This window comes from Drepanopeziza brunnea (genome assembly GCF_022702325.1).
Source record: "Drepanopeziza brunnea f. sp. 'multigermtubi' strain 214-2 chromosome Unknown ctg13, whole genome shotgun sequence".
NCBI lineage: Eukaryota > Fungi > Ascomycota > Leotiomycetes > Helotiales > Drepanopezizaceae > Drepanopeziza > Drepanopeziza brunnea.
This window is the reverse complement of record NW_027094076.1, coordinates 1,985,957-2,010,480: the sequence shown is the minus strand read 5'-3', so window position 1 is coordinate 2,010,480 and position 24,524 is coordinate 1,985,957. Positions and strand designations below refer to the sequence as shown.

The window sequence follows — 24,524 nt, the reverse complement described above, 5'->3', positions numbered from 1 at the left end:
TTTCCAATCTATTGAATACTCGATTTGGACAATATGAAATTCCTCACTCTCACCACTATCATTGCCAGCTGCTGGCTGCAAAATGTAGATGCTGTTAAGTGGTAATTTGCTCCGTCCTCCGATGCCCGAGAGAATGCTGAAAGAATAGGTACTCTTTGCGATGGCACAGTCCCAATAAATCAGCTCAATATCACAAGGTCCTTCCGTCCTATCAGTGTTCGTAGGAAGAGTATTGACGGAGAGATAGTTCAGCGTAGAAATGGTCGTGCCGCCACTCCGAAAGGCTGGAGTATACTATCTGTGGCCTGGTCTGCAAGACATTGACTACTCAGGAGTCTTCCAGGAAGTTTTGGACGGGAAATCGGGAACATGGTGGATCGGTTCCGGCTGGTGCTGCAGGTTCGTGGAGTTCTTCCCCATCACAGCCCCAACCTTTTCTCTCGTGGCCTCAGCCCACCCGGCTTCTGGAGGTTACTTTTTTATCGATGAAGCTAACACACTCTGTAGCAATCCAAGTCTTCCATGGGGCTCGGGCTTCGATGTAAGTTGGCAATTCGGACACTAAATGTCAAGCGCTTTCTGATGTGTTCAAAGGTAAGAACAGCGGAGAGACTCACCATCTCCAAAACTCGTGATACAGATAGTGAGAACTGGTCTTCCAGTATATCCTCTGGCTCAAAATCGGCCAAGAATTCTTTTCCTTTGGCATACAAGAATTTCAACCAGGTAGGTGCCTATAGGTAGTCCTCCCTTCAATCACGACCTACCAACAGCCCTCGCATATTGTGAAATGCGAAGCAGAAAGTGGTGTCACCGACTTCTAGCGAGGAGTAATTTGGATACGAAAACATGCTGATTGTGTTGATATGTCTAGGCAGTGCTAGCCATTGAACTCCACGGCGTGGACTGGGATTTTGGACCTCTGGTCTGGATTAACGTTGTCATGGTTAGTATCCAGCTTCCTGCAGGCCCTGCCTTGCAACCCGCTGATACAGATACCAGGTCATGAACACCACGGAAACTGCCTGGTGCACCAAGTAAGTAGCCCCAATCTTCAAGTGACCATCTCGAGAAATTTTTTTTCTTTCTGACCGGAGTGGATAGTCCGCCGGAAAACTATGACTCGACGACTAGATACACTATGGTTGATCCAAAGGCCACAACATCTGGAGGCCTAACAACCTGTACGATCGACCGGGTGGAGATGCAAGGGCCGGCTTAAGCTCTCGGAGTGATCAACTGATCAAGTGAAGGGGATGAGATGAGAGAAGGGCTGACGGTGGGTGGGAACTTGGATTCCGCCAATAGCGATTGGAAAAGCGATGAAGATACCCCTGGCGGCAGTTTCCTTGGAAGCTTATTGAGTTTGGTTGCTCCTATACTTAGGTATAGTTAGTTTATTGATAAACGAGAGTTACTCAAAAGTCAATAACCTTCGCCGGCGCCCCTCGACACTTCCCCCGCAATCCATCCATATCTGCACTTAGCCGTCTGGGAACAACCCGTAGCACAAATCGCCTCTGTTGGTAACCACCACGGAAGGAGAATATGGGGCTTACATTAGAGGTTCGTACGAACGAAATTGAAGGCAGTCGACCGAAATTTTCACTCGACTCTCAAGCAGTCAGAGCTGTTGTGGGCTAAATAGTAAGAACCATCGGAAGAAACCCGTCACTGCGCCCCCAGCCCCTGCCTAGTTGGCTGCATTAGAGGACCAGTTTCACTATTCTTCTTGCTGATTTTGCGAAGATACCTTGGCCTCAGCTTAAGCTAGATGGGTGTAAGGCGCTGAGGAGACTGGGAGAATTACGACAGTCAACTGTGGTATCATAGCGAGAACATAACCCGATTTTTATTTCTTTTGATAATAAACATGACATGGCTTACAATGCAGCAAGGTATCGCTTTGGGTATCTTTAGTACTTCTTTTCTCATCATCCACACCCATCATGAACCCTAAGCATTCCAGAATACCTGGCTAGTATCTGCGGTTTCCAGATTTTGAAATCCCGCCAGTACATCCTTGTCGACGTTGACTACCCAATCCCTCTGAAAGGCTTCCTCCCCTCCACTCAGAGCCACGACTCTGCTCAGCCTATCTTTCACGAACGCGAATGTGTTGATGGTGTGCACTGGGTCCTCGGCACTGTGCAGCCGTCTCCGCACGTCTTCTGGTCCTTCGTACTCGTTGCCTTCAGATGTCAACCAAATCAAGTTGTCTCCACCGTCGTCCCGGCCTCCAATCATCTCAGAGATGACAGATGTCCACATAGCGAAGTAGTCCTGCAAGCGCATGAGGATGATTGGCGTCACGGGGGGTTGAAGCTCCAGCAGACGGGTAAGTGCCAAGCAAGAAAGCTTTTGACGGTCGGCGTTAGCCATACTGTCGAAGTGACGAAACCATTCCTTGCTGAGCCATTCCCAGACTTCGTTAGCATTTCCAACCGAACTCATGATTGTGATAAGAACAGTAGGGTCAGCCATGGCAAGACGCGCAAGGATAGTAAAGTAGTCGGTCTCAACGACATCGTCTAGCTTGGGGTATTTTCGGCCAGGTCCAGTAGTTTCATGTGCTTCCCATGCATCACGGAGACCTGCGAAGAGCTGCTCGTTGTAGCCAGACTCGTGGAGATCTCTGGCGATTTGGACAACTCCATTAGCGCCTCCGAATTTCTCGGCGGCTCGAATCATGTTCTCCACAATGGTGGTGACAAGGCCAGCTAGCTCTCTTTTTTTGACGCCCAGGAGATTTTTCATATGGGATAGAACCCGCAGTCTTGCCTGATCGCCCAACATCGCCTCTGGAGCGAGAATGATATACGCGTCAATGATATTGAGGACACTGCGCAGATTATCCGAGCCGATTTCGAGGAGTGGAAATGCTGAATCAAGCAATGCCCAAACCTCAGGAGTCACAGGAGAGGGCGCCTGGGCCAGGACAACAATCCACAGTTCAAGAGCCTCTTCCATTAGGTAAATCTGCATCTCCGAGCCCGGTTCGACAGCTCGCTGAATCAAGGGGAGTATCATCGCATGGTATCTTTGAGCCTCCTCCTTCATAGCAGTCACGAGAGTCGACATGAGGGTCAGAATAGCCTGCTTGAGTAAATGTTCCTGGCCTGACGCCTCCCAAAGACCTGGAAGCATGGAGACAATCTGGTCTGCGAATGGAGAAATGTGGCTTTCCAATCGTACGGCGATCATTCTGATCGTGTCAAGGATCGCCATCTTGGTCTCAGTGTTCTCGACCTCTTGAATCAACGCCATCGTTCTGCCCAAGATATCTGGAGCATACGGAAGGAAGCTCTCGGCCGCAAAGCTAAAGTCATCAACGATTGCCTTGAATTGCTTCGCGGCTGTAATCCGGACAACATGGTCATTTGTCCTATCATCGGTATTTAGTAGATGCTGGAAGATTTGATAGACAAGTGGCCTATTCGCCTCGGATACTTTGACTGTGATCCATTGCCCAAGAAGGATGGCAATTCTTCGGCGCAATACTTTGTACCCAGCTCCGGCTTGTTGCACATCATGGACCAGAGTCGATGTCAAGAAGGAATCGAAGTCGAAGCTTAGGTGAACGACTGGGGCAGCAAGGCCCATTGCGGTGTAGACAGCATCCTTTGTAACCACAGAGCTCTGACTTGTACCTGCAACCGACTGGAAGAATGAAAGCAGGGGCTCGACCAAGAGGTGCTTGTAATTGATGACCAGGTCCATGAACAGCTTCTCAGCGCATGGCCGAACCTCGAATTCCCACGTATCACCACCACCTTCTTCTCTGATCTCCCACTCGTCCTCGTCTTCCTCCCATGCCTCTAGGTCGACTTGACGAAAGACGAAGAATTTCGTGACTATGACGCTTGCCATCTCAGTAACCAGTGCATCGGTCAATAGTCGAGACTTTATCAACGCAATGCCTTCATTTTGTTCTTGCTTGATTTCGTTGGTCCGGTATTTAAACGACCAGGAAGGACTGAAGACCATCTTGCAACATGCCCGTAGGATATTAAGGCCTTTCAGACAGAGCTTCTCGATGACCGGCCTCTGGTCCTTTGTTTGCTCGTCTTTCCTCAAAGCTTTGGCGCTGAAATCCTGTGTTTCTGACCCGTAAGATTCTCCGAATTTAGCTACCAAACCCCAGTAAGATCGTACCAACTCAATTGAGTTCGGTAATAAGGCGAACGCAGCCGGGTGTTGAAAAGACATTTGTGTATGGAGCTTTGAGAACTGTACCAAATGCTTCTCCACAAGTTCCTTGGCAGGAGATACTAGAAGTGGTGGCTCCCGGGAGATCATGTCGAGAAATTGACCAAATTGCATCTGAGAATGCTCCCATAGTTGCTGCACCTCGGTCGAGTGGTTGGGGTATTCATATCCAGCAATCAGCAGCCGCCGGAGGATCTTGATCGCGTACAAGCTGCTCTCCATAGCATCCATAGCCCCGCCTTCATCCTCTCCACTACCATTCAGAGATGCCACCCACAGGTCAACCTTTTGTTTATAAATTTCGCTCACCAAGAAGACCATCTCCGGTGTCACTGATTGTAACCGAGTTTGTGCAATTCGTAGTCGCGCCGTGGACAGCTCCTTCACCACCTGCAGCAATATCAACAGCCCTCTCCGTAGAGTCAGCTGATTCGTCTGGCTAGCATCTCGTAGAATCTTGATTAGGCTCGTGGGGACATCGGGCCAGTCATTAGGGTAGTCGATCCGAACGACCTTAGCCACGACCAGGGCATTTTGAAGAGCTAAGTTGTTCTCGGTCTCTCCGATTCCTCCCGCGATTAGATTCGAGCGGATCAGATCCTTTTCGTCTGCAGAAATTGCGTTCGTCGCTGTCTTCCGCCAGTACTTGTCGATGCCGTTCTTCAGCTGGATGATCGCGAGGTACCGAATCTCGGTAGGTAACGATTTGTCGAGGTAGACAACCTGCACCAGTCGTCAGCTGACAGGTGTATGGGATCGTGCGCTAGAAACTAAGACTGAAAACTTACCTGGAGCAGAGGATAGTAGCCCGGCTGCGTCTCCCAGGCCTGGAGTTGCTGTGTACCGGTCTGAATGCTAAGTTGCTGCGAAGAGCCCGCAGACTGCAGAGCCAAGTAAATCTGCTGTGGGGAGAGAGGGGCGGCCTCTCCAGGCACTTCGATAGCAAACGCCATGGCTGAGGCTATTCCCGAGATTTGTGGACGTTGTGTTGTATGTATTGTATGCGCGGCGAGATTTGTATCGGTGGTGGGGTTAAGTCGGGAAAACGTGCAGTGGTCCGTCCACAGGCTCGACTCGGTTGATAACGATTTTGACACCTTAACAGGGGTTCGACCCATCACGAATTGAAAGCTTAACAGAACGCTACCAATATGACCGAAATAGTACTTCCATACAATGGGCTACCCGACCGTCAACAAAGCGCTTCGCTTCGAAGGACTTCCCGGTTCAGATCTGAAAATCGTTGAGAAAGATGTACTCCCTCTACCTCCAAACCAGATCCTAGTCAAGGTCCATGCCGCATCAATCAATCCGTGTGATATCCAGCTATGGAGATCGGGCTTGGTAGCTGTCGTTGCAGGGGATAAAGGGATGGGAAAAGACTTCTCTGGGACAGTAGTATCAGTTGGAAAGAACGTGACCGGATGGGCGGAAGGAGACGAGATATACGGGTTACTATTTCACATTGTACTACCTATACTAATCCTGCTCTCTCCTCTATTCTGCCCTGGAACCTCTGCTTAAAGATGATGTCTATCTAGTTTGGTCAAGGGAGCTTCAGCGAATATATCAATGTCGACCCAGCGTCGGATCCGATAGCTAGGAAACCCGCTGCCTTGACCCACGAGGAGGCTGCTTCGATCCCTCTAGTTGCTCTGACCGCTTATGCTTGTCTCGAGTGGCTCCCAACTCCGTCGCCTACGCAGAGAAGGATTGTCGTTCGCGGGGCATCTGGAGGAACAGGCTCTTGGCTCGTCCAGCGTGAGTATGATTTCGTCGCTTCTTACTGTTTCCAAAGGAACATGGGGGCTTTTAAGAGACCATCAGCCGTTTGATGTTTCTAGCTCGGGATTCGAAGAATATCAGGCTCCTGAGTTCTCGTCTTGACTGACAGATTCAGTTGCCAAGGCCGTCTACGACTGCCATGTCACAGCAATATGCTCCAGCAAGAACTCTTCATACGTGGAGTCTCTCGGCGCCGATTTGGTGGTTGACTACACCACTCAAGACATCTCAACGGCCCTTATCACAAGTCTTTCCACTGACAAGAAATACGACTTGGTCGTCGATTGCGTTGGCGGTACTGAACTGATTCCCATCTATGTAGGTTGGCCCGCTCGTTCCCATCCACGTCCAATCTTTTTCATGCGTCGTGATATAATGTGAGCCACTTCTCACTGTTCACTGACCCGCTTCCAGGAACGACTTCTCCACCCTCTTGGCGCCTACCTGACCATAGTCGGCGACAAGAGCGACGTTCGAATCCTCGGCGGCCCCATCACTTACTTTACAAACCCAGCCCAAGTGATTCGCTACATAAAAGGCTATATCTGGGGTCCACGTTACGCATGTGTGTCCTTCGTAGAGAAGAGCGAGTATCTCCAGCAAATATCCCGACTCATCGAGACAGGCGAGCTGAAGGTTTCGAATATTGAGGTCTTGGAAGGGGCTTTTGACGAGCGAGAGGCGTGGAGAACGGCTGTTGAAGCTATGCAGAGTATGAGGGTTAGAGGGAAAGTGGTACTCGCTATCCCATGAGCTACTACGATTTCGTTTCGTTCGAAGAATATAGGTCATTTGCCTCCATTGGGTGGAGCTGGCTTTAGCATTGCGCACCGCGCATTTCTATTTAGGGCCGTTGTTGACAAACAACCGAGTTAGTTCGGCGCGGAGGCACTCCTCTCTTCATATCCGCATTTTCTATTGCTCCTATGGGCGTCAAACTCGGGTTCGTCTCATTTATTCACGATCATGCTCATCCAGTTTTTTATTTACATCCCCCTTCAACCCCATATTCAACTTCATACACTCCTCACCACCTGTCAGCTCAATTGGTTAGTAGCTACCCAATCAACCATCCTCCAAGAAGCTTATCTTTCCGTGAAAATGTATGAAGAGGCAGGAGCTTGAGATATACGGCTCTTACATAGCTGCAAGCGCGAGTTCTGGGTCAATTCCACATTGCATCCAAATTAAAAGGGACATCCACCACGGTCCCACTTACGCTCAGGAACTCGACGACCCCAAGGCCGGTGAGAGACCTGCTACCATTCTCAGACCTTCGGGTAGGAGGCCCTTTGCAACCAGGACGGCAAGAACTGTCGAGCTATGATGGAGTTGGTGGTCGAAGTCTGCGGTATAGAGCTGCGTTTGCGAGATTGAATGAATGCATGATTAATCAGCGACATTGCAAGCCAGATATTTGTCGCTCAAGTGGAATATGTAGAGCTGTTTTTTTGGACAGCGTAGGCGAAAGGGAATGGAAATAGAGAATGTTGGAAAGGGTTTTCTGTAGAAATTGTGATATACTTGTATGACATGTATGACATGAGGTTAAAATGAAGCTTTCACTTAGCGAAGGGGCAACGGAGCAAGCGGGACATGTACACAAAATACCGGTAGCAGGATTCTTACTAACACCCTTTCGAGACTCTGGAGAGGTTTTTTTTTGGGCCAGGAACGCAATGGTTTGTATGAATTAAAACGAGAATAAGATGCGGACTACCTATATGCGCCAAAATCATCCCTCTACTAGATGAGATGTTGCTCTTAAATCCGTATTAGGAATAGCGTCTATGATCGCCGGCTAACGATTTAGCTTCAACCTCGGCCTGGATCTCCACATGCCGACACGGACGCGTGAGGTCCCGGGAAGATCAGAAGGATCAATAGCAGATACCCAGGCGAGGTCGACGACGAAGTCCCATGCGACAACCATGGCCTCCAACGACTTCGCTCTCGCTCAGCAGCGCCTCGCAGCCCGGCGACAAGCACGAGAGACAGAAACCCAAGCCCGAATAGTAGCGCAGCAACAAGCTTCGCAGGCTTCAGAACAACTGAACCGACTGCCATACCCACTCGGCCGCCTCGGCCACGCAGGAATCTCGGTTTGGGACAGTATAAATGGGCGGGAGGGAACGAGGCCGGCGTTCAGGGTGGGCCAGGTTGATGCGGAGCTGCTGGACGAGGAATTGCTGGAGCTGTTGAAGGGGCAAGTGGGGGATGCATTGAAGTACTTCGGATCGCATTTGCAAGATGACTGGTCTGCGGAGATAATGCTCGCTCTGCGGGCGGTCCTGTTCAAAGTCACTGTTTGGGACCACGATGCGACGTACGGAGCTGCGCTACAGAATTTGAAGTTCACGGATGCGAGGAACAAGAGTGCAGTCCTGGTCTCCCCATCGAGGTGGCAGAAGTCTCTCTATGGCCTCTTTACAGTGGGAGGCAAGTACGCTTGGACAAGATGGGAGAACTGGCTCGTGGATAATGACAATGGCTACGACCGGCCAAGTCCTGCCCTGCGCAGGTTATCAAGATTATCGGAGTCTATATCAACAATACACTCTACGGCGGCCTTTGCTTCTTTCCTGGTTTTCCTTGTGAATGGGAGGTATCGAACTCTGCTCGACAGAATTCTGAGACTTCGTCTGGCTCCACCAACTAGCCAGGTCAGTCGAGAGGTATCATTCGAGTACTTGAATCGACAGTTAGTCTGGCATGCATTTACAGAATTCTTGCTGTTCGTCCTGCCTCTGGTGGGCATCAGCAGATGGAGAAGATGGCTCGGGAGAGCTTGGCGGAAGACAAAGTCTGTTATGCGCAGTGATGGCGACGACGATGTAGAGATCAAGAGCGGAGAGTTTGCCTTCTTACCAGAACGAACCTGTGCAATTTGCTACCAGGACCAGAACACAACATCAACATCTGAGGCTGAGGTGATTGCTGCCTCTGGTGCATCAGGGATCATAGGGTCCATCCAAACAGACATCACGAATCCTTACGAGACGATCCCTTGCGGATGCATATACTGCTTCGTTTGCTTGGCTGGTCGACTGGAGGCAGAAGATGGAGAAGGCTGGATTTGTCTGCGATGTGGAGAGGAAGTCAAGGAGTGCAAGCCCTGGAGCGGAGATGTTATCGAAGAAGTAAGCAAGCCTGCGAGCTCTTCGAAGACTGTGGGATTTTCTGCACCGAGTGAGGTGACCAACTTTGAGCCACTCCCACAAGATAACAGTGCCGAAACCCGAGAGCGTGAGGGCTCATCCTCCGAGGTCTCGGACCTGGGTGATTCGGAGGCCTTCGATGAGGAAGAAGACGGAGTGATTGACGACGATGAATGATGTTCAAGAGCTGCGGCCAACATAACTTGGTTTCGGTGTTTCTGATGGGGCCGGAGTGGCGAGGTGTTCGGAGTTTATATATGGATTAGATACCACTTTCCTGCAGTTGGACGAGATACTGAAGCAACCATTTCCTGCTTTAGACGCATGCGCTCCGCGTTGCTGTTAAGGTCAATGGAAAATCAGCTCCATCACCGACGAGAGTCGTCATGTGACTGGCTGGTGACTGGTGACATCATTAGGGGAATGGTACTACAGTAGATCCAGGCCGTGCATCGATATATATTTCTCTACATATCTCTGATGCCAATCTCTTGTCGACATCGACATCGAATCGACAGTTGTGCCGGAGAACACTACCTTCGTACAAGTCGCCGAGGTATTGTCGACGAGCTTCTTGCATTACATATTTGACAATGTGGGATCAGCTAGAGCCCACGGCTCCCCATGTCACTTACCTGACACTCTCTATGTTCTTGATAGTCTATGCTCTCTTCTCTCTGTTCATCAGAAACAGTCTCCATGTATCGGGTAAGCACCTTTGTCTATGAGAGCCAAAAGAGATATCATGATCGATCATCTAACACTCTTTGCAGAACCGCCCCTAGCAGTCTTGTATGGCATTATCCTCGGACCTCGCGTCCTGAATATCATCGCACCTCGGTACTGGGGTATGAATGACGAGATTCTTCAAGAATTCACCCGTGTCATTGTCGGCATCCAATGTTTTGCCGTGGGAATCGAGCTCCCGAAATTATACTTCAGGCGGCATTGGAAGTCAGTCCTCTACTTTCTGGGACCAGTCATGGCCTTCTCGTGGGCCATCACGGCCGCGTTTGCATACTTCATTTTCCAGTGTTCCATTCCGACCGCCATGATCATTGGAGCTTGCCTCTCACCGACGGATCCTGTCTTAGCAGCAAGTGTCCTCTCAGAGTCACGCTTCAGCGGGAGAGTACCAAAGCGGCTCAAGGACCTCTTATCCGCAGAGTCAGCCTGTAACGACGGAATCTCGTTCCCTTTCCTGTATATCGGCTTGGTGGCACTCAACTACTCCCACGATACAGGCGAAGCCTTTAAAGAGTGGTTTACGATCACGGTTCTGTGGCAATGTGCTTTCGGCGTCACGATAGGTCTCCTGATTGGCAATATTGCCAATAGAGTCCTGCGATTCTCAGAGTCAAGGAGCTACATCTCGAGGCCATCTTTCGTGGTATTCTACCTCCTCCTGGCCATTCTCGGTATCGGCGTTGGATCAACACTCGGCACCGACGACTTCCTGGTAGCATTTGGAGCAGGTGTGGGATTCGCACACGATGGCTGGTTCTCCAAAAAGACAAAGGAGACACCTTTCCCAACTATCATCGATTTGATCCTCAACAGCAGCATGTTTGTCTTCTTCGGGTCTATCATACCATGGCAGATGTTCAACCCTCGAACGATCACCCCTCACTGCGGAATCTGGCAACTCGTCCTGTTCCTCATCCTCGTCTTACTATTCCGACGCATCCCCATCGTGCTAGCAATGAAGCGCTTCATCCCCGATGTCCGAACATATCGCGAAGCGTTATTCTGCGGCCACTTCGGGCCCATGGGCGTTGGCGCACTGTTCCTTGCCATGGAAGCCAGAGCCGAGCTGGAGAACGGGACTTCGGTCCCGTGGGACAAGCCGAGGACTCCGATTCCGCCTTTCACTAGGAAGGACAAGGCGATCGAGTTGGTATGGCCTGTGATCTGCTTCGTGGTTCTTGGAAGCACGTTCGTGCATGGCTTGAGTACGGTAGGCATCAGTGTGGTCGGGCATTTCAGTCGTAACAAGAGCGAGAGATCGCCGCTTTTGGCTCAGGAGACGGACGGCCTTGATTCTATGATCCATGAAGGGGGTGGCGGTGAAAGCGAGCCGGATGTTAGTGGGAGTGAGGATGAGTATGATGCATGATGACATGGAGCCTTGGGCTATAGCAATTTCTGATAGAAAAACATTGTCATTCAACATATTCGGAATCATAAAATGGGGAAGGCGAATTTCTATTCGGCTCATTTTCACTTTCATTTTATTTTCCTCCGTATTATTAGTACGGCTATATTTTCGTATCCTTCGCTTGCAGTTGTCTTTTCCGCGCTCTATTTGTACAGCTAATTTTTTTTTCTACTCTATGCGTGCAGCTTTTCGCGCTAGTTTCTTAGATTCGTCAGTCGATTAATTTTTCTTTTTATATATTTATATCAGCGGCCCGAACACTTCCAAGAGGTCAAGGCAGAGATGAATCAAAGTCTTAGCACTTTGATAAACCTGCAAGAAGAGTGTAGAATAGACTCAGGTACATCTCATTATTCTAATATCCTTTGCATCAAGATATTTTAGAGTCATCGTAGGTGATAATGAATGGAATAACTCCGCATGGCCACGACAGCAGTATGAGTGAGTTCTTGGAGGCATAGTATCTGTATCTCGCAAAGCAACTAGCACAGGTGGTGGACGCAGTGCGACTCGGGATTCTCACCCGTACTATATGCATGCTCCTTTTATCGCCAAGTATTGCATGGTTTCAGCCCCGCGGAGATGAGTATAACAGCACTGTGTCAGGATAAGCCTTTAATATCCTCACTTGAATTTATTCTTGAGCGCGGAAAATCTTGTCTCGATGCGGTAAGGCAATATGGTGTTGCACCTCGCTTCCTAGCTGGGGAGGTGGTATGTTTGTTTGTTTTCTTCAGGTCGCTTGAGGCTTAGCTATGGATTTGTACGGTTGATTGGCGGTTGGTAGATGGAAGTGCATCGGCGATTTCAAGTACTGTGCAGTCTTAGATGCAAACCTGCTGATATATTTTTGTAATATACGACGGGTACACTGTAGGTGTGAAGGATTTCGGGCGCTAGTGTGTCTATTCATCCTCTTTCTTTCCAAGCAGCAGAGCAGATAGGTGATACTATCCACCACACACATTTCAATATGTAATATTTTGAACGATAATCCTCCGAGAAATCACAGTCACAAAATTCGTGGTGTACGTATTTTCTGACCTCTTGAACTTCTACCTAAAATCTCCCGCTTTTATATCGCTCTCCATCCGCTATCAAATATCGGACGTCGATACCAAGGATAAGGCGACCAGTTGTCAGGAGGCTCCCCCTCGCTAAGCGGCTTCCGATTCGAGTACAACGTAGAAACATCCAGCCTCGGTCTACTCGAAGGCGGCGTCGACGGTCTCAAGTAGTACTGACTCTGCCTAATCTGCTCCACGCTCTCGTACCGCTGCTCCCTATCCACGCGTTCGATCCTCGCCCGGCGCCACCTCTCCCACTCGCGCGCCACCTCCGCCGCATCTCTCAGTCCCAGACCGGCGAAGCATTGCTCTCCCAAGCGCTGCAGGCAGTATTGTCGAAGCGGGCTGTCGCTCCTGGTTCGCGCCCATATCCTCTGGAGTTCGGACACAGAGAGAGCCAGGGGCGCACGGTACGACGTCAGGACTGCCGTGGCGGCGGCGTGGAATTCGGCGGCTTGGATCTTCTCTGCGAGGAGACAGACCTCGATCCAGGTCTTCGCGGATACGTGGTGCTTGCACTTGCCCAGGCGTCGGCGGCGGTGGTTCTTGGCGTAGAGCCAGCTCACGAACATGGCGAAGGCGACACGACAAGTGTCCTGCACGGTGATGGTATTAGTACGAGCGGGCTTCTTGGCCGAGAGGCTGATTTTTGAGGCGAGGAAGGGGGATATGTTGCATGTTATCATCTGGTGGATGATGAAAGTCTTGGTCGAGCTGCCTTTGACGACGGTGATGGCTACGAGGAGTTCGTTGGGATCGACGACAGGGGGATCGGGGTCGATGCTCGGGTCTATTTCGAGTCTTTTTGGGGTCTCTTCGTCGATCTCAAGGAGTTGGGTCCGTTCAGTGGCTGCTTGCGAAGCATCTAGCGTGAGAGACGACTGCAGCATATTTGCAAACACCAATTTCGCCCTGAATATATGACAAGATATTCTTCTGTTAGAAGCCAAACTAAAGTCTTCGGCCATCCGAGAGCCTCGGCATAAATAAGGAGACTTACCACATTTAGGCTCGACTGGTGCTCTTTGTGTGTAGTTGTATCAGCCATGATGAGCCCGCCTCTCACCCGAAACAAGTTATTGATAGAGGCATTGTCTTTTTTTCAAATCAAGTTTCATCTTTCACCACCGTCTGATACATTCTGCTTCGTGAGTTCCCATGCCAGAGAGGGAATTACCAGCAAGCTCTCTCCGCCCTCTAGGCAACTGAGCTACGAGTACTCCTGGCAAATATCTCTTCACAGTACAGTACTCATCAGCTAAAAGTAATCATCAGCCACTCAACGCCCTCTGCTAGAAGATGTGGTATGTTGCATAAATAGATAGACTTTTGCTCTTGAAATATTCTATGGCTTCTCTAGTCTTCGCTTCCAGCTGCAATCCCCTCCAAGCCAGCCTTCCTTCCACAGTCCAACCAGCCCTGTATTTCCGTTAAGCGAAGGACATGCTCACTTCAGATCCCATTATCGATCATGACCGCGATCGATATCTCGGAGAGATCTCTCTTGGTAAATCTGTGGCTGTATGCCCAGTCATACGAAGACTCCAGTTGCTCGCTCGGATTCCGTTGCTGCGATGGAAGGACTTTTCTGATCTTGAAATCTTAAGCGAGCTGGAATTCTGGTTAAGGACAACGTCATCTTTTCATGCCATCGTACAGCAGCCTCTTTTCTCCCAGTCATTGGATTTGAGCTCAAGTTCAAGCAAAGCGCTCGATTCAGAAGCCATGACTCTGACTGACTGCAAGCTGGGATGATTTAACATATTACTACTGACTGAAACAAGATAGGCAGTCTGTCTACCTATCAGTCTTACCTTGAAGCCAGTGTTGTATGTATCAGCACCTTCACGATACCAGCCAACCACTCAACCGAACCGGTATCAGCAGGTTTATAGCCACCATATCGATATATGTCTATCTCATCCAAGCCTCTATAAGAATCCTTAGCAAAGCAAAACAAAGCAAAGCAAAGCAACACAAAAAGCCACCACCACCACCCTCCAATTCAGCAAGCTCACCACCACAACACCCAAGAACCCAACTCCTCAAAAGGCAAAGCATACATACCATGCAGCTATCATAAGACAAAGAAGAAAAATACGCATCGAAATCAGACCCCGCTGCAAAGACTGCTTGCTTGCTCGTACACAGCGCACCACGACCTCCCTTTGCGAATTCCGAGGCTTCCAAGAGAAAGGCAAGATGAACTAGCTCGTCTCATAAAAGGGTACGTACGACAACAGGGAAATGCAAAGGACTGGCAGGTAGAGATCCGCAAGAGGCCAACTGACACGGATTGAATGATAGGGAGCGGCTATACATAATTGTCAGGCGAGGATTAGTCCTCTTCGATCTCTCTGTGTGTGGGAGAGAGGGAGGGAGGCTCAAATAACTTGGTTATAACAGACAGGACAAAGGCGGAGCCTATAGGCTATAAGGTATATTAAGAAAAAGCAAAAGCAAAAAGTAAAAGTAAAAGAGAGCGCTATTAAGACGGTGTTAAAGTAGAATAGAAGTAGATGACGGATTAATGACAGTCAGTCAGTCCCTTTTCTATCTCTTGGATATACATAGCAGAGATGTATGTCGTGCCTTACTTAGCTCATATCGTATCATCTCGAATGCTACCAAAACTACAGACAAAAAATGCATATTCGGGAAAAGAGTCATGGGTTTCAAATTCTCTTTGCAGGTTAGAAATAACGGTATGTATGTATGAACTTGAAAGCCAGCAGAGAGAGCACTGCTTGGATTCTGGATCTCTCTGGCTAGCATAGTCGTTACATACCAGGACCATAAACCTGAAGGTAGCTAGCTTCATTGAGAATATAGAATAGAGTAGAATCCTCGCTTGAGAACCAGAACAAAATCTAGAAAAAGCGGGCCGAAGATTCAGACATGGAAGAAGAAAGACAAGTGTGAGTGAGACTTCTCGCAGCACACCCAGGCCTCTTTGAAAAGAAGGCAAAAAAAAAAAAAAAAAAAAAAAAAAAAGCTCTCCCCGTTTCCGAAAACCTGCCCTCCCAGACAGCGGCGAAACTCTATCTCCTTTGAAGTAAGTGTCTCATGGGGATGGATTGGTTCCAGGATCCGATTTCATTCATTCCTACCTACCTATACCGCCAAATAATATCCAAAAAAAAAAAGATCATCGCCATGCACCCCCCCGTCTCAACACCAGCTCGGTGCAAACGCAAAGGCAGACCGCAAACGCAAACGCAAACGCAAACGCCTCCTTCACCACAAGCTTTCCACTCCCACCAAACAACAAACACACACACACACACACACACAAACCACCCATCGGCCAGCAAGCCCAAAGGCAGAAACACACAGGCAGACAACCATACCCAGCCGAAGAAGACCCATCACATATCACAGATCACAGCACCTATCGAACCACCACCACCACCGACCAAACAAGAAACCATGTGCGTCGAGCAAGACATCTACATCCACCCCACTAAACGCCCCTCCCCATTTTCCCCCACCACCAAAATCATCACCGGCACAGCCATCGCCATCTGCCCAGACCACAAGGCAGCCATGTACAACAAAAACGACGACGACGAAAACGGCAGCAGCAGCACGGTGCGGGACTGTAAGAAGTACTGCTTGTTGCCGAGCAAGAGCGAGGATAGTAGGGAGTAAGTAAACGTAAAAGCAAAAGTAGAAGTCAGAATAGAAGTAGGAGAAGCAGAAGAAGGAGGAGTGGGGTGAAGAGAGATCATTGCTGACCTTGACGTTGTTGCTGGTAGGGGAAAGAAGGAGAAGAAGAAGAAGGAGAAAGAGAAGGAGAGAGGAGGACATGGCGGTGGACGAGGTTGGCCCTTTTGAAGGAAGGAGAGAGAGAAGAGAAGGGAAGAGAAGAGAAGAGAAGAGAAGAGAAGAAAGGATGTGGATGGCAAGAGGATGGCGAGGAGGAGGAGGGTGAGGTATGTTTGGGACGTGGATAGTTGAGGTGATGTGTTGAAGGCTGATTGTTTTGTGTGAAGCGAGTCCGAGGATATACGAACGGAGATGATAGCGCTGTCCCCTTGGAGTAGTGACTTGACACACAGCACTTGCTGCAGTTCCTACCTGCTGCACATGACTAGGCCGTTAGTATGAGGGCTACGCATGGAAACCAGGCACTCACGTATCGGCATCAAAATAAAGATAAAAGCCCCTGATTCCTTCCTTCCTTCATATCGTCTCACATGGTATCTACTAACTGAGTATGCAACCCCCGAGCGCCCGCAAACCAGAAAATGCATTTCCAAATCTATCCAACCCTGCTTAGGTCACGTCACAACTATGTTGCCCACCACCAGCCCCTGACTCTCCACGTGGTATCTCCTCCTCAAGCCCACGCTCCGACTCCTCCTGAGCATATCTTCGGTGGTCTCACCGCCACCAACCATCAGCATGGATATCTGATGGTGTCTCACCAGCCCGCTCGGCGTAACCTGCGCTTTATCCAAAAGCGGGCGGACAAGACGAGACCCACTTCTCCTGGAATACCCATCTATATCCTCTTCGTCCCCTTCCAGGCCCGAAATCACTATGACAAGCTGGACGCTCTGTTTGGTAGGCACGAAGCTAGGAATGTTGGCAAGCTTCTCGGAAAATGTGCACCCGCCGCGACGCATCACGATGATGTCGTGTTTCCTGGCTGCGTCGTCTGGAAGCTTACTGGTACATGCTTCTCCGGCAAAGTAGATTCTGGACCAGCTAAGTGGCTCGGATGGGGAGCCTTGGTTTGGGTCAGGCGCATCTGCAACATCTGTCATGGGAGCAGCACCCAAGCCAGTGGGAGCAATGGCGGCGACGGGTAGAAGTTGGTATGTTGGCGGCAGTGGAGGCTCAGGGAGCACAGTTGCCCCTGGTTCGCGAAGTGCCGAAGTCACCTGTCGAAGCAGCGAGCTGATCATGGTTCTGTACTCGGCAGCGATGCCAGCGGTACTGGAATCGTCGAAAGAGACTTTGGAAGATTCATCGCAGACATCGAGTTCTGATTCGGCGTCGTAAAATTCCTCAACACTGCCGGCATCACTGGTGTTGACGGAGGTGGGGTTTTCAATTTGGATAATCAGGTCGGCCGTGACCGAGTCTCGAATGCGTGTAAACGATGGATCGTTCATCTCGCCGACAATCTCGCGTGAGATAAAGATTTGCTCGTCGCGGCCCAGTGGCATATTGGCGATACTCCATACCCGCCAGGATTCCATGAGAGGCCCATCGGTCGATGTGAAAGGAGAAGGAGATTCGTATACCATACCTATCTTCAGTCCGGACAGACTCTTGACAAGGATCCCTTCATTGAGACGGACAAGTCCTTGAGGACCAAGAACGAGAAAGTTTGAGCCGGCTCCTGCAGTGGCTGCTGGTGTGTTGACCGGAAATTCGATAGAAAAAGTTTGCTTCAATGGTAACTTGGCGCACACTCCGTCATTTGGCATGAGAGAATCAGGGAGCGTCCACGGATAATGTGTATGGTTCGAGGTAGCCACAGTTCCTCTCATCTCACCAAAATCGTCTGTTGTACGCTCATTGGGTATCAGATGTAACCCTATTAGACTGGCCGCATGGAATATGTCAGGCCTTGCTGCTGTTGCGGAGATTGTGAAAGGAACTGTAGCCGGGGCTACCGGGCACGTATCTCTCTCATTGAGGTCTTGGTACTGCTCAACAGCTCTGGTCGGAGCCATCTCCCTCTTGACAACTCTTGGTCCCTTCTTTTTTGGAATAATTAACGGATGACCTTCGGTTGTGAAGACATAGGCTGCGTCGAGAGAGTTCAGAGGATGGTCGGTGTCAAACAGAAGATAGAGATACTTCGCCGTCTCTCCGAGGAAGAAGCTTTCCATACGATCATTTTTCTCTCCTGTCCTTACGTCTTGAAGACCGGACCAACCACACTTCGTCCAGCACCGACGCTTGATATCCGCAAGTACCATCTCGCCAACATGAAGATACCAAGGGTCTTTCGTAGCTCTGTATAGATGGTAATTTGACTCGATGAACTCTGGTCGTCCTGGCCACCAGCCTAGACCCCCTTCTACTTGGCCGTCTCTCACTGACCATCTTTCTGGCAACGCTGCGTAGCGAGTCCACAAAGCAGTATAGAGTAGGTTGGTCGAAATTGCCTCTTCTACTTCGCCAGCTAGCGTCAAGAGTCCAGGGTAATATGCACCCAGACTATCTATCCAGTAGGCTTGTGGTGATCCCGTAGCCAAGTGGACATTGACATAATGGGGATGATGAGTACCACTGTACAGATGCCTTTTGATAGCAGCATGTGCTTCTTGCCAAGCTGCCAGAAATGCCTGGGAGGAATTCTCTTCCGTGCTCAAAGGGGTGTAGATAGAATTTGGATCTAGCCATGACCGGTTTGGCTCTTTGAGGGGAACTGTCAGATTCGGTTGCTCATGCCCAGAAAGCAAGATATGTGTCTTCAGAGCATATTCGAAGAAGCTGTCAGCCCCAGCACCAATACCCGCATATGGTCCAATCCAATGACCTTTCTCGGCATCGACACCCGCCCCAATCAGTCCAATGGTGCTCCTCCTCGCCCAGACGGCCCAGAATGCTCGTTTCCCCAGCTGTTCGAACCTTGGATCTCCAGTCAGGCGGCTTAGAACCGTAAATTCTAGCACCAGGCTACCAGCCCCTGCACTGCAGGTCTCCGTTATCTCTGGCCCACCTTCGTGAATATAGTCGTCCTGATCGGAGTCCTGGTTTAAGGGAGAGTTCAGGTAGAACGGAATTCCGTGTCGTAAATTTACCCTAGGGTATGGCATACCAGTTGCAGTATAGAATGCAGGTAATAGACGCTCTGCAAGATCCAAAGCCAGTCGAAGCAGCTGGCCATTGTACTGAAATCCGTTCGGCCATACAATAGCTGGTATCTCCCCCTTCTGCAACTTGCGCTTCGGCCCAGCCGCCATACGAGGTTTGTACCCCGTTATCGGCAACTCCCCCGCAGCAAACAGGTGCGCGCTCACCAATCCGCCGACCCCCCGTATTACCGTCTCAAAGACCTGGACCTTGCTATCAACGTCAAACCCCCGCGCCCGGAGCCCTTGTCCAGAGGTCCCGCTCGTACCGTCCCCATACTGCAATACCAACGCCGCCACGCCGTTCTGGAAATCCCGCAGAGCCTTCTCTCCAGTGCCCGCTCGATCCGGAGGGGCAGAAGCCAGTATCGCCAGGGTCGAGAGACTGTCGATCAGTGTGAGGGAGTAGTTGCCCAGAACATCATTCAGCTCAACGTTCCGCGGATTCCGGGAGTCTCGAGTCAGAGGAATGCAGGATAACGGTCGGAGCTTCAAGATTGTCAGTACAGGTGCCAGACTCGCACTGAAAATGAAGCAGCATACCTCGTCCTCCGGGAACGCAATGTTCATGTAGTTGTCGAATCCGTGATAGAACATCTCCACCGTCTCCTGTCGCAACTCGGCGATTCGTGCTGCCGACATGGCACTAGCCACTGCCAGCCACATGGAAAAGATCCCCAGGGGAATCCATCTGGACTGTGGACTACCCATAGGGCGCGAGCTCCAGGAGACGCTGGGAAGACACGGCCATCGCAATGGCATCACCGATGTGTTTATCTGGCGGAAGGCATGTGAGCTTGGTCCAATGCACGATCACCACAGCAAGGGGATAGAAGTGGCCTGGCTACTGAGGTCGTATGTATGTATAAGTTCGCTGGTCGCAAAAGCGTGAGTTGCGGAGGTTGTGGTGATCTTGATCCTGATCCTGAGAATGATAATCATCCAAACATCCAACAGGGAAAGACACAATGTCATCAACGGTGCACGTGCACTCCACCATCCACCCATCCACCCATCCACCCCGTCCGAACTTACCTTGTACCAGAGCACATAGTGATGAGGTGAATCTTTAGCCGTGCGCCAATAAGGCAAGCTGTCGGCTACTCGCCGTCTCAGGTTCCGAAACAAGTCGGACAGGTCTCCTCCTCGGTATTTCTAACAATAACAACAGAGACTTCGGATAGCTACCAGCTTGCTAATTGCAATCAAGTAATTGATGCATCATCCCACCCTGAAATTTCTCTTTTGGAGACCTGGGTAATACCGGTACTTCAAACGCCTTACCCATATCCCTAACCCTATCCCTGTCCCTATCCCCATCAATCGCCCCGGAGCGCATTTCACTCCAATTGTTGACTTATCGCTTAGCTCCCAAAACATGGGATCGGGGGTTACAGTCATGATCATTAATTATCCCATTCCACCGCCGAGAGTTACCTAAGCCCCCGGATAAAATCTACGGATGGCAATTTAATCATCTGCATCTAGGTATCTATCGAAAAGCAAGCATCGAATAAGATCGCATCCTCACCATCCCAATTGATATCCGTGTCTACCTTCCTCATATATCCACGTCTAGCAAGCAACGCATTGTCGTCCAATAGCCCACTAGTGCTTCCTGCTATTACATGCCCAGATCTTGTTATTGCATATATGTACACACACACACATATATGTATCTACCATCCTTTTTATTAAACTAATGACTATATTCAATGAATGAAAGGAAAAGAAAGGAATATGTACAAAATCAAAATCAAAATTATAAATAAAATGAAATGAAATCAGGAAAAAAATATTGCAGATGTAGATGCAGATGCAGATGCAAATGCAGACGTGAAATCTCCCAAACAGAAACGCGATCCAACCAGCCCCCCCTTTAAAAAAAAGCCTCCTCGTGCCATATAATCTCCTCTTTCAAAAGGGTACCATGCGTCACATGATTATTGTTCTCAAATAAATAACTTGTCTGGAGGAGACATAAAAGAAAAAGAATTCCGTATCCTAATATATCCACGCCTTACGTCCGTAAACCGTGGTTCTGCTGGTTCTGCACTTGCGCGTGGAACCGCAACTACTGCTGCTGCCGCTGTCGCTGGTACGCCTGCTGCACCTGCTGCACTTGTACGTTGTCTCGGTGGCGCTGTTGATCGTACATCTGCTGCTGCTGCTGCTGCTGTTGCTGCTGGCGGACCGTAGCGTCCTGATACTGTTGTTGGCTCCTCTGCATCTGCATCTGAGCGCTACCACCACCACCAGCCGTAGTGGTACTCCCGCCGGCTCGCGGATACCGCGCAGGGCCGTCCACCATCGACGCGGCAGAAAAGGCTGCAGCGAGGGACGTCCTGGAATCCCCTCCGTCGTTGAATATGCTTCCGTCACTACTACTGTTGTTGTTATTGTTATTGTTGTTATTGTGATTAATGTTGGCCGCAACACCCAGCTGATCCGCATCAGACCACGATGCACACGTTCGCTCCCCCTCCCCCTCGCGACGCAGCTGCGTGTCAGGAGGAAGAAGGAGGAAATCAGGCGGCGGCGGCGGCGGCGGCAGGATAGTGATATTCTCCTGCTTGAATATCCTTGAATTGTGCTGCTGCTGCTGCATCAGCTCAGTCCACTTGCTGCGCAAGGTTTCGATCGACCACTTCGCCTTGCCGCCGTGCCGGTGCATTCCTTTGGCGATTAGCGGCCACTGGCCGGACTTGTGCTCTTGGCAGGAGAGGATCAGAGCTCGTTCCTGTTGGATAAGGGACGTCAGTATCAGCACGGGAGTCAAGTTGGATGGTGTAGATAGCCCAGCCAACCTGGTGATGGTGTTTTCGTACCTCCGTCGCAGTCCACTCCGTGAGTCGATCCACCAACCTCTTCCTCCGCATCTGCAGAGTCGCCTCCTTGACTACTTTCTGCGGGAAGACCTCGTTGTACCTCGCCGTGATCTGCTTCCACGGAACCTGGTCGCGCATAGACCATTTGAGCAGAAAGCGCTCTTGCTCGGTGAGCTCGCGGCACGCTACCAGCTCCTCGTACTGCCCTGGTGAAGATTTCCTTTTGGGGCTACTCTTCTTTCTGCTCTTGGCAGATTTGGAGGATGAGCCTTCTCTGACGAAATTCCCTTGCTCTGGCTTGTACGTCCGGTATTTGGCGGTGTTGGACTCATACGAGGAACTCAGGTGGTGGTCCTTCGCTCCTCCGCCCAGCTTGGGCGCAGCTCTGCGAGGAGATGGGTTTGGGGTGATCAGAACTGGCGGGCTCGAAGGGCTGGGCGCGATAAGAGTCGGGGCTTGGCTGCCTGGGTATGTGAAGTCCGAGTGACTCGGGATTGGAGTGTGGTTGCAGGACTGGTAGCGACCATTACGATAGTCTTGACTTCCCGCCGATGAAGGCATGTTTGGGCTGGGGTTGAACGTTGAGGGCGAGACGGATGTCCCAGCCGAGTACGGGGTGGCAGAGACACCAAAATTTCCGTAGTAAGGCGATGAACACACGAGAGGGGAGCCCGGCGGGAAGAAGTGGTCCACGGTTGAGAAGGAGATATGACCCGAGTACTCTTTGTACTTCATCGGAGGGTTGTATTCTGAGTCGTAGTCGTCATGTGAACTCGCCATATGACTTGAAGACGGTGATTGAGGGGACAGCATGATATCAGGACTTCTCATGGCAGGATCACGCTTCACATGCAATGATGGGGAGCTATGCATGGAGACGGGTGTAATGAGGGATGGATCGTAACGGAGAGGTAGGTTGAACGAGGAGACCTAAGCAAGGGAGTCAGACATGTATTGATATTTGAACGGTATTTGGCGACGCCGTACCGTACTGACGGCACTGTAGGGAGTAAAGTCTGGTGCTTGTGTTCGTCCCAAATTGACGAGATACAGGTTTTCTTCAGGACCCGTGGACGGATATGTTCTCGTCATTGCATGCACGGATCAAGCCAAATTCGTTGTTGATTTAAGGTGCAAGAAATAGCAGCGCAATTCCCGTGAAAGAGGGTTGCCCAAACTTGAAATGATGATCTCTGAACGGCAAGTACTTGGTTCTACTCAAGGTTGTCAAGCTAGACAGCACCTTGATGCGTTGAGAAAGCTATATAAGAACAAAAGCAGAGCTAGTATGCCTCACGCCTCTGAAGTCCAAGGCAAGGGTGCCACAGGAGAGCCTCGCTGCCAGGGCAATGTTCTATATCCCGGCAGAGAAGAGAACCCTGGATGAAAGCGGCACAGTAGGTAGCAAGGGCCAATTGGCCGCCGCAGACAGACCAGAGGTGTGTAGTAGTTCGTGATGGCTGCGTCAAATCTGTGGGAAAGAAAGGGAAATGCACACGCACAGTAGCCGCCGAAAGACCGGGGCACGCGATTATACGGCACTTGGAGCTGGCTGATAAAGGCCGCGATTCGATAACATCCCCTCTAGTCGTGGTGGAGAGTTCATGTACGAGTGTTCTGTCTGTGGGTCAGGGTCAACTACTTCGGTGAGGGTACTCATCCACCTGGAGCAAGATCTGTCGAAGACGACGAAGGGCAAGGGTCTCTCCTCACCGGGCCGACGGCTTGACTACTACTATTCGAGAGCTTCTTATTTGGCAGGAAGGTTAGGCAGAGCTCAGCCGCCGCGGGATTACAGATAGTAAGAAATCTCGAGTTATGGCCGAAGTTCTTCATCGGTAGGTAGCCACAACACAGGCGAGCCGCGAGAAAGGTGATCATGATAAGAGAAAGGAAGAGCCTGAGAGTGGTGTGGTGTGGCGTGGCATGGGTGCGTTCCATGGCCCCAAGGGAGGAACTCAGACCGGGCCATCTCGACCGATGTTTTCCTCTCTCCCCCTTTCTCTCTTTCTCGCTTCCTCTCTCGCTTCCGCTCTACATCCGGATACATCCATCTTTTTCTGCAGCGGGACGTTCGAGTACGGGATCAGCCTTGTTACTTACTGGGCCGGGGTGCGATGATGGTCCGCCGACCGGCAAGTGGATTCGGGGGTGGTTCCACCCGCAGCAGGGCTCGCCATGACCGCGAGATGGTCTCCTACCCCATGTAGAAGTCACCCAGGTGGATCCGGATGAGGTCAGATACTCTTCGGAGTGGCATTGCGCTTCGATGCCCATCTCCGTGTCCATATTCACATCCATATCCACATCCACACCCATGACCATGTCTGTGGTGTGCTTCCTCGTAACGTGATTGATGCATACTTGCGCCACGAACCCGAGGAGCTGGGTGCGCCAACCGCTTGCGTCCCTCGACCGGATCGGTACCAGACTGTCGGGAGAGACGAGCAGGGCCTCTGCAGCTTCTGCCGAATCAGGGGCCATGGCAGTGGACGAGCCAG

At 50.5% G+C, this 24,524-nt stretch overlaps 9 protein-coding genes across 9 annotated transcripts; 4 read left to right on the top strand and 5 right to left on the bottom strand.

Moving 5' to 3' along the window:
- Positions 1-33: 33 nt before the first annotated feature.
- On the top strand, positions 34-1,222 carry L3040_007707 (uncharacterized protein; the record flags this gene model as incomplete). Its single annotated transcript, XM_066154957.1, has 8 exons — positions 34-101; positions 149-197; positions 248-399; positions 508-541; positions 595-726; positions 875-946; positions 1,003-1,037; positions 1,105-1,222. The coding sequence occupies 8 exons, from the start codon at positions 34-36 to the stop codon at positions 1,220-1,222; spliced, it is 660 nt and encodes a 219-aa protein (XP_066010833.1).
- Positions 1,223-1,956: 734 nt separating this feature from the next.
- L3040_007706 (uncharacterized protein) lies at positions 1,957-5,162 on the bottom strand (the record flags this gene model as incomplete). The annotated part of the gene is made up of 2 exons (XM_007291713.1): positions 1,957-4,932; positions 4,998-5,162. 2 exons carry the CDS (start codon positions 5,160-5,162, stop codon positions 1,957-1,959), a joined length of 3,141 nt encoding a protein of 1,046 aa, XP_007291775.1.
- A 223-nt stretch (positions 5,163-5,385) lies between these two features.
- Positions 5,386-6,747, top strand: L3040_007705 (uncharacterized protein; the record flags this gene model as incomplete). Its single annotated transcript, XM_007291714.1, has 4 exons — positions 5,386-5,676; positions 5,751-5,970; positions 6,110-6,312; positions 6,409-6,747. 4 exons carry the CDS (start codon positions 5,386-5,388, stop codon positions 6,745-6,747), a joined length of 1,053 nt encoding a protein of 350 aa, XP_007291776.1.
- A 1,178-nt stretch (positions 6,748-7,925) lies between these two features.
- Positions 7,926-9,329, top strand: L3040_007704 (uncharacterized protein; the record flags this gene model as incomplete). The annotated part of the gene is made up of 1 exon (XM_007291715.2): positions 7,926-9,329. The coding sequence occupies one exon, from the start codon at positions 7,926-7,928 to the stop codon at positions 9,327-9,329; it is 1,404 nt and encodes a 467-aa protein (XP_007291777.2).
- Positions 9,330-9,745: 416 nt separating this feature from the next.
- Positions 9,746-11,268, top strand: L3040_007703 (uncharacterized protein; the record flags this gene model as incomplete). Its single annotated transcript, XM_007291716.1, has 2 exons — positions 9,746-9,860; positions 9,926-11,268. The coding sequence occupies 2 exons, from the start codon at positions 9,746-9,748 to the stop codon at positions 11,266-11,268; spliced, it is 1,458 nt and encodes a 485-aa protein (XP_007291778.1).
- A 1,117-nt stretch (positions 11,269-12,385) lies between these two features.
- L3040_007702 (uncharacterized protein) lies at positions 12,386-13,267 on the bottom strand (the record flags this gene model as incomplete). Its single annotated transcript, XM_007291717.2, has 1 exon — positions 12,386-13,267. One exon carries the CDS (start codon positions 13,265-13,267, stop codon positions 12,386-12,388), a length of 882 nt encoding a protein of 293 aa, XP_007291779.2.
- A 3,393-nt stretch (positions 13,268-16,660) lies between these two features.
- L3040_007701 (uncharacterized protein) lies at positions 16,661-19,837 on the bottom strand (the record flags this gene model as incomplete). The annotated part of the gene is made up of 2 exons (XM_066154955.1): positions 16,661-19,684; positions 19,739-19,837. 2 exons carry the CDS (start codon positions 19,835-19,837, stop codon positions 16,661-16,663), a joined length of 3,123 nt encoding a protein of 1,040 aa, XP_066010832.1.
- A 1,432-nt stretch (positions 19,838-21,269) lies between these two features.
- On the bottom strand, positions 21,270-23,115 carry L3040_007700 (uncharacterized protein; the record flags this gene model as incomplete). Its single annotated transcript, XM_066154954.1, has 3 exons — positions 21,270-21,935; positions 22,024-22,953; positions 23,011-23,115. 3 exons carry the CDS (start codon positions 23,113-23,115, stop codon positions 21,270-21,272), a joined length of 1,701 nt encoding a protein of 566 aa, XP_066010831.1.
- A 942-nt stretch (positions 23,116-24,057) lies between these two features.
- Positions 24,058-24,507, bottom strand: L3040_007699 (uncharacterized protein; the record flags this gene model as incomplete). Its single annotated transcript, XM_066154953.1, has 1 exon — positions 24,058-24,507. One exon carries the CDS (start codon positions 24,505-24,507, stop codon positions 24,058-24,060), a length of 450 nt encoding a protein of 149 aa, XP_066010830.1.
- Positions 24,508-24,524: the final 17 nt, after the last annotated feature.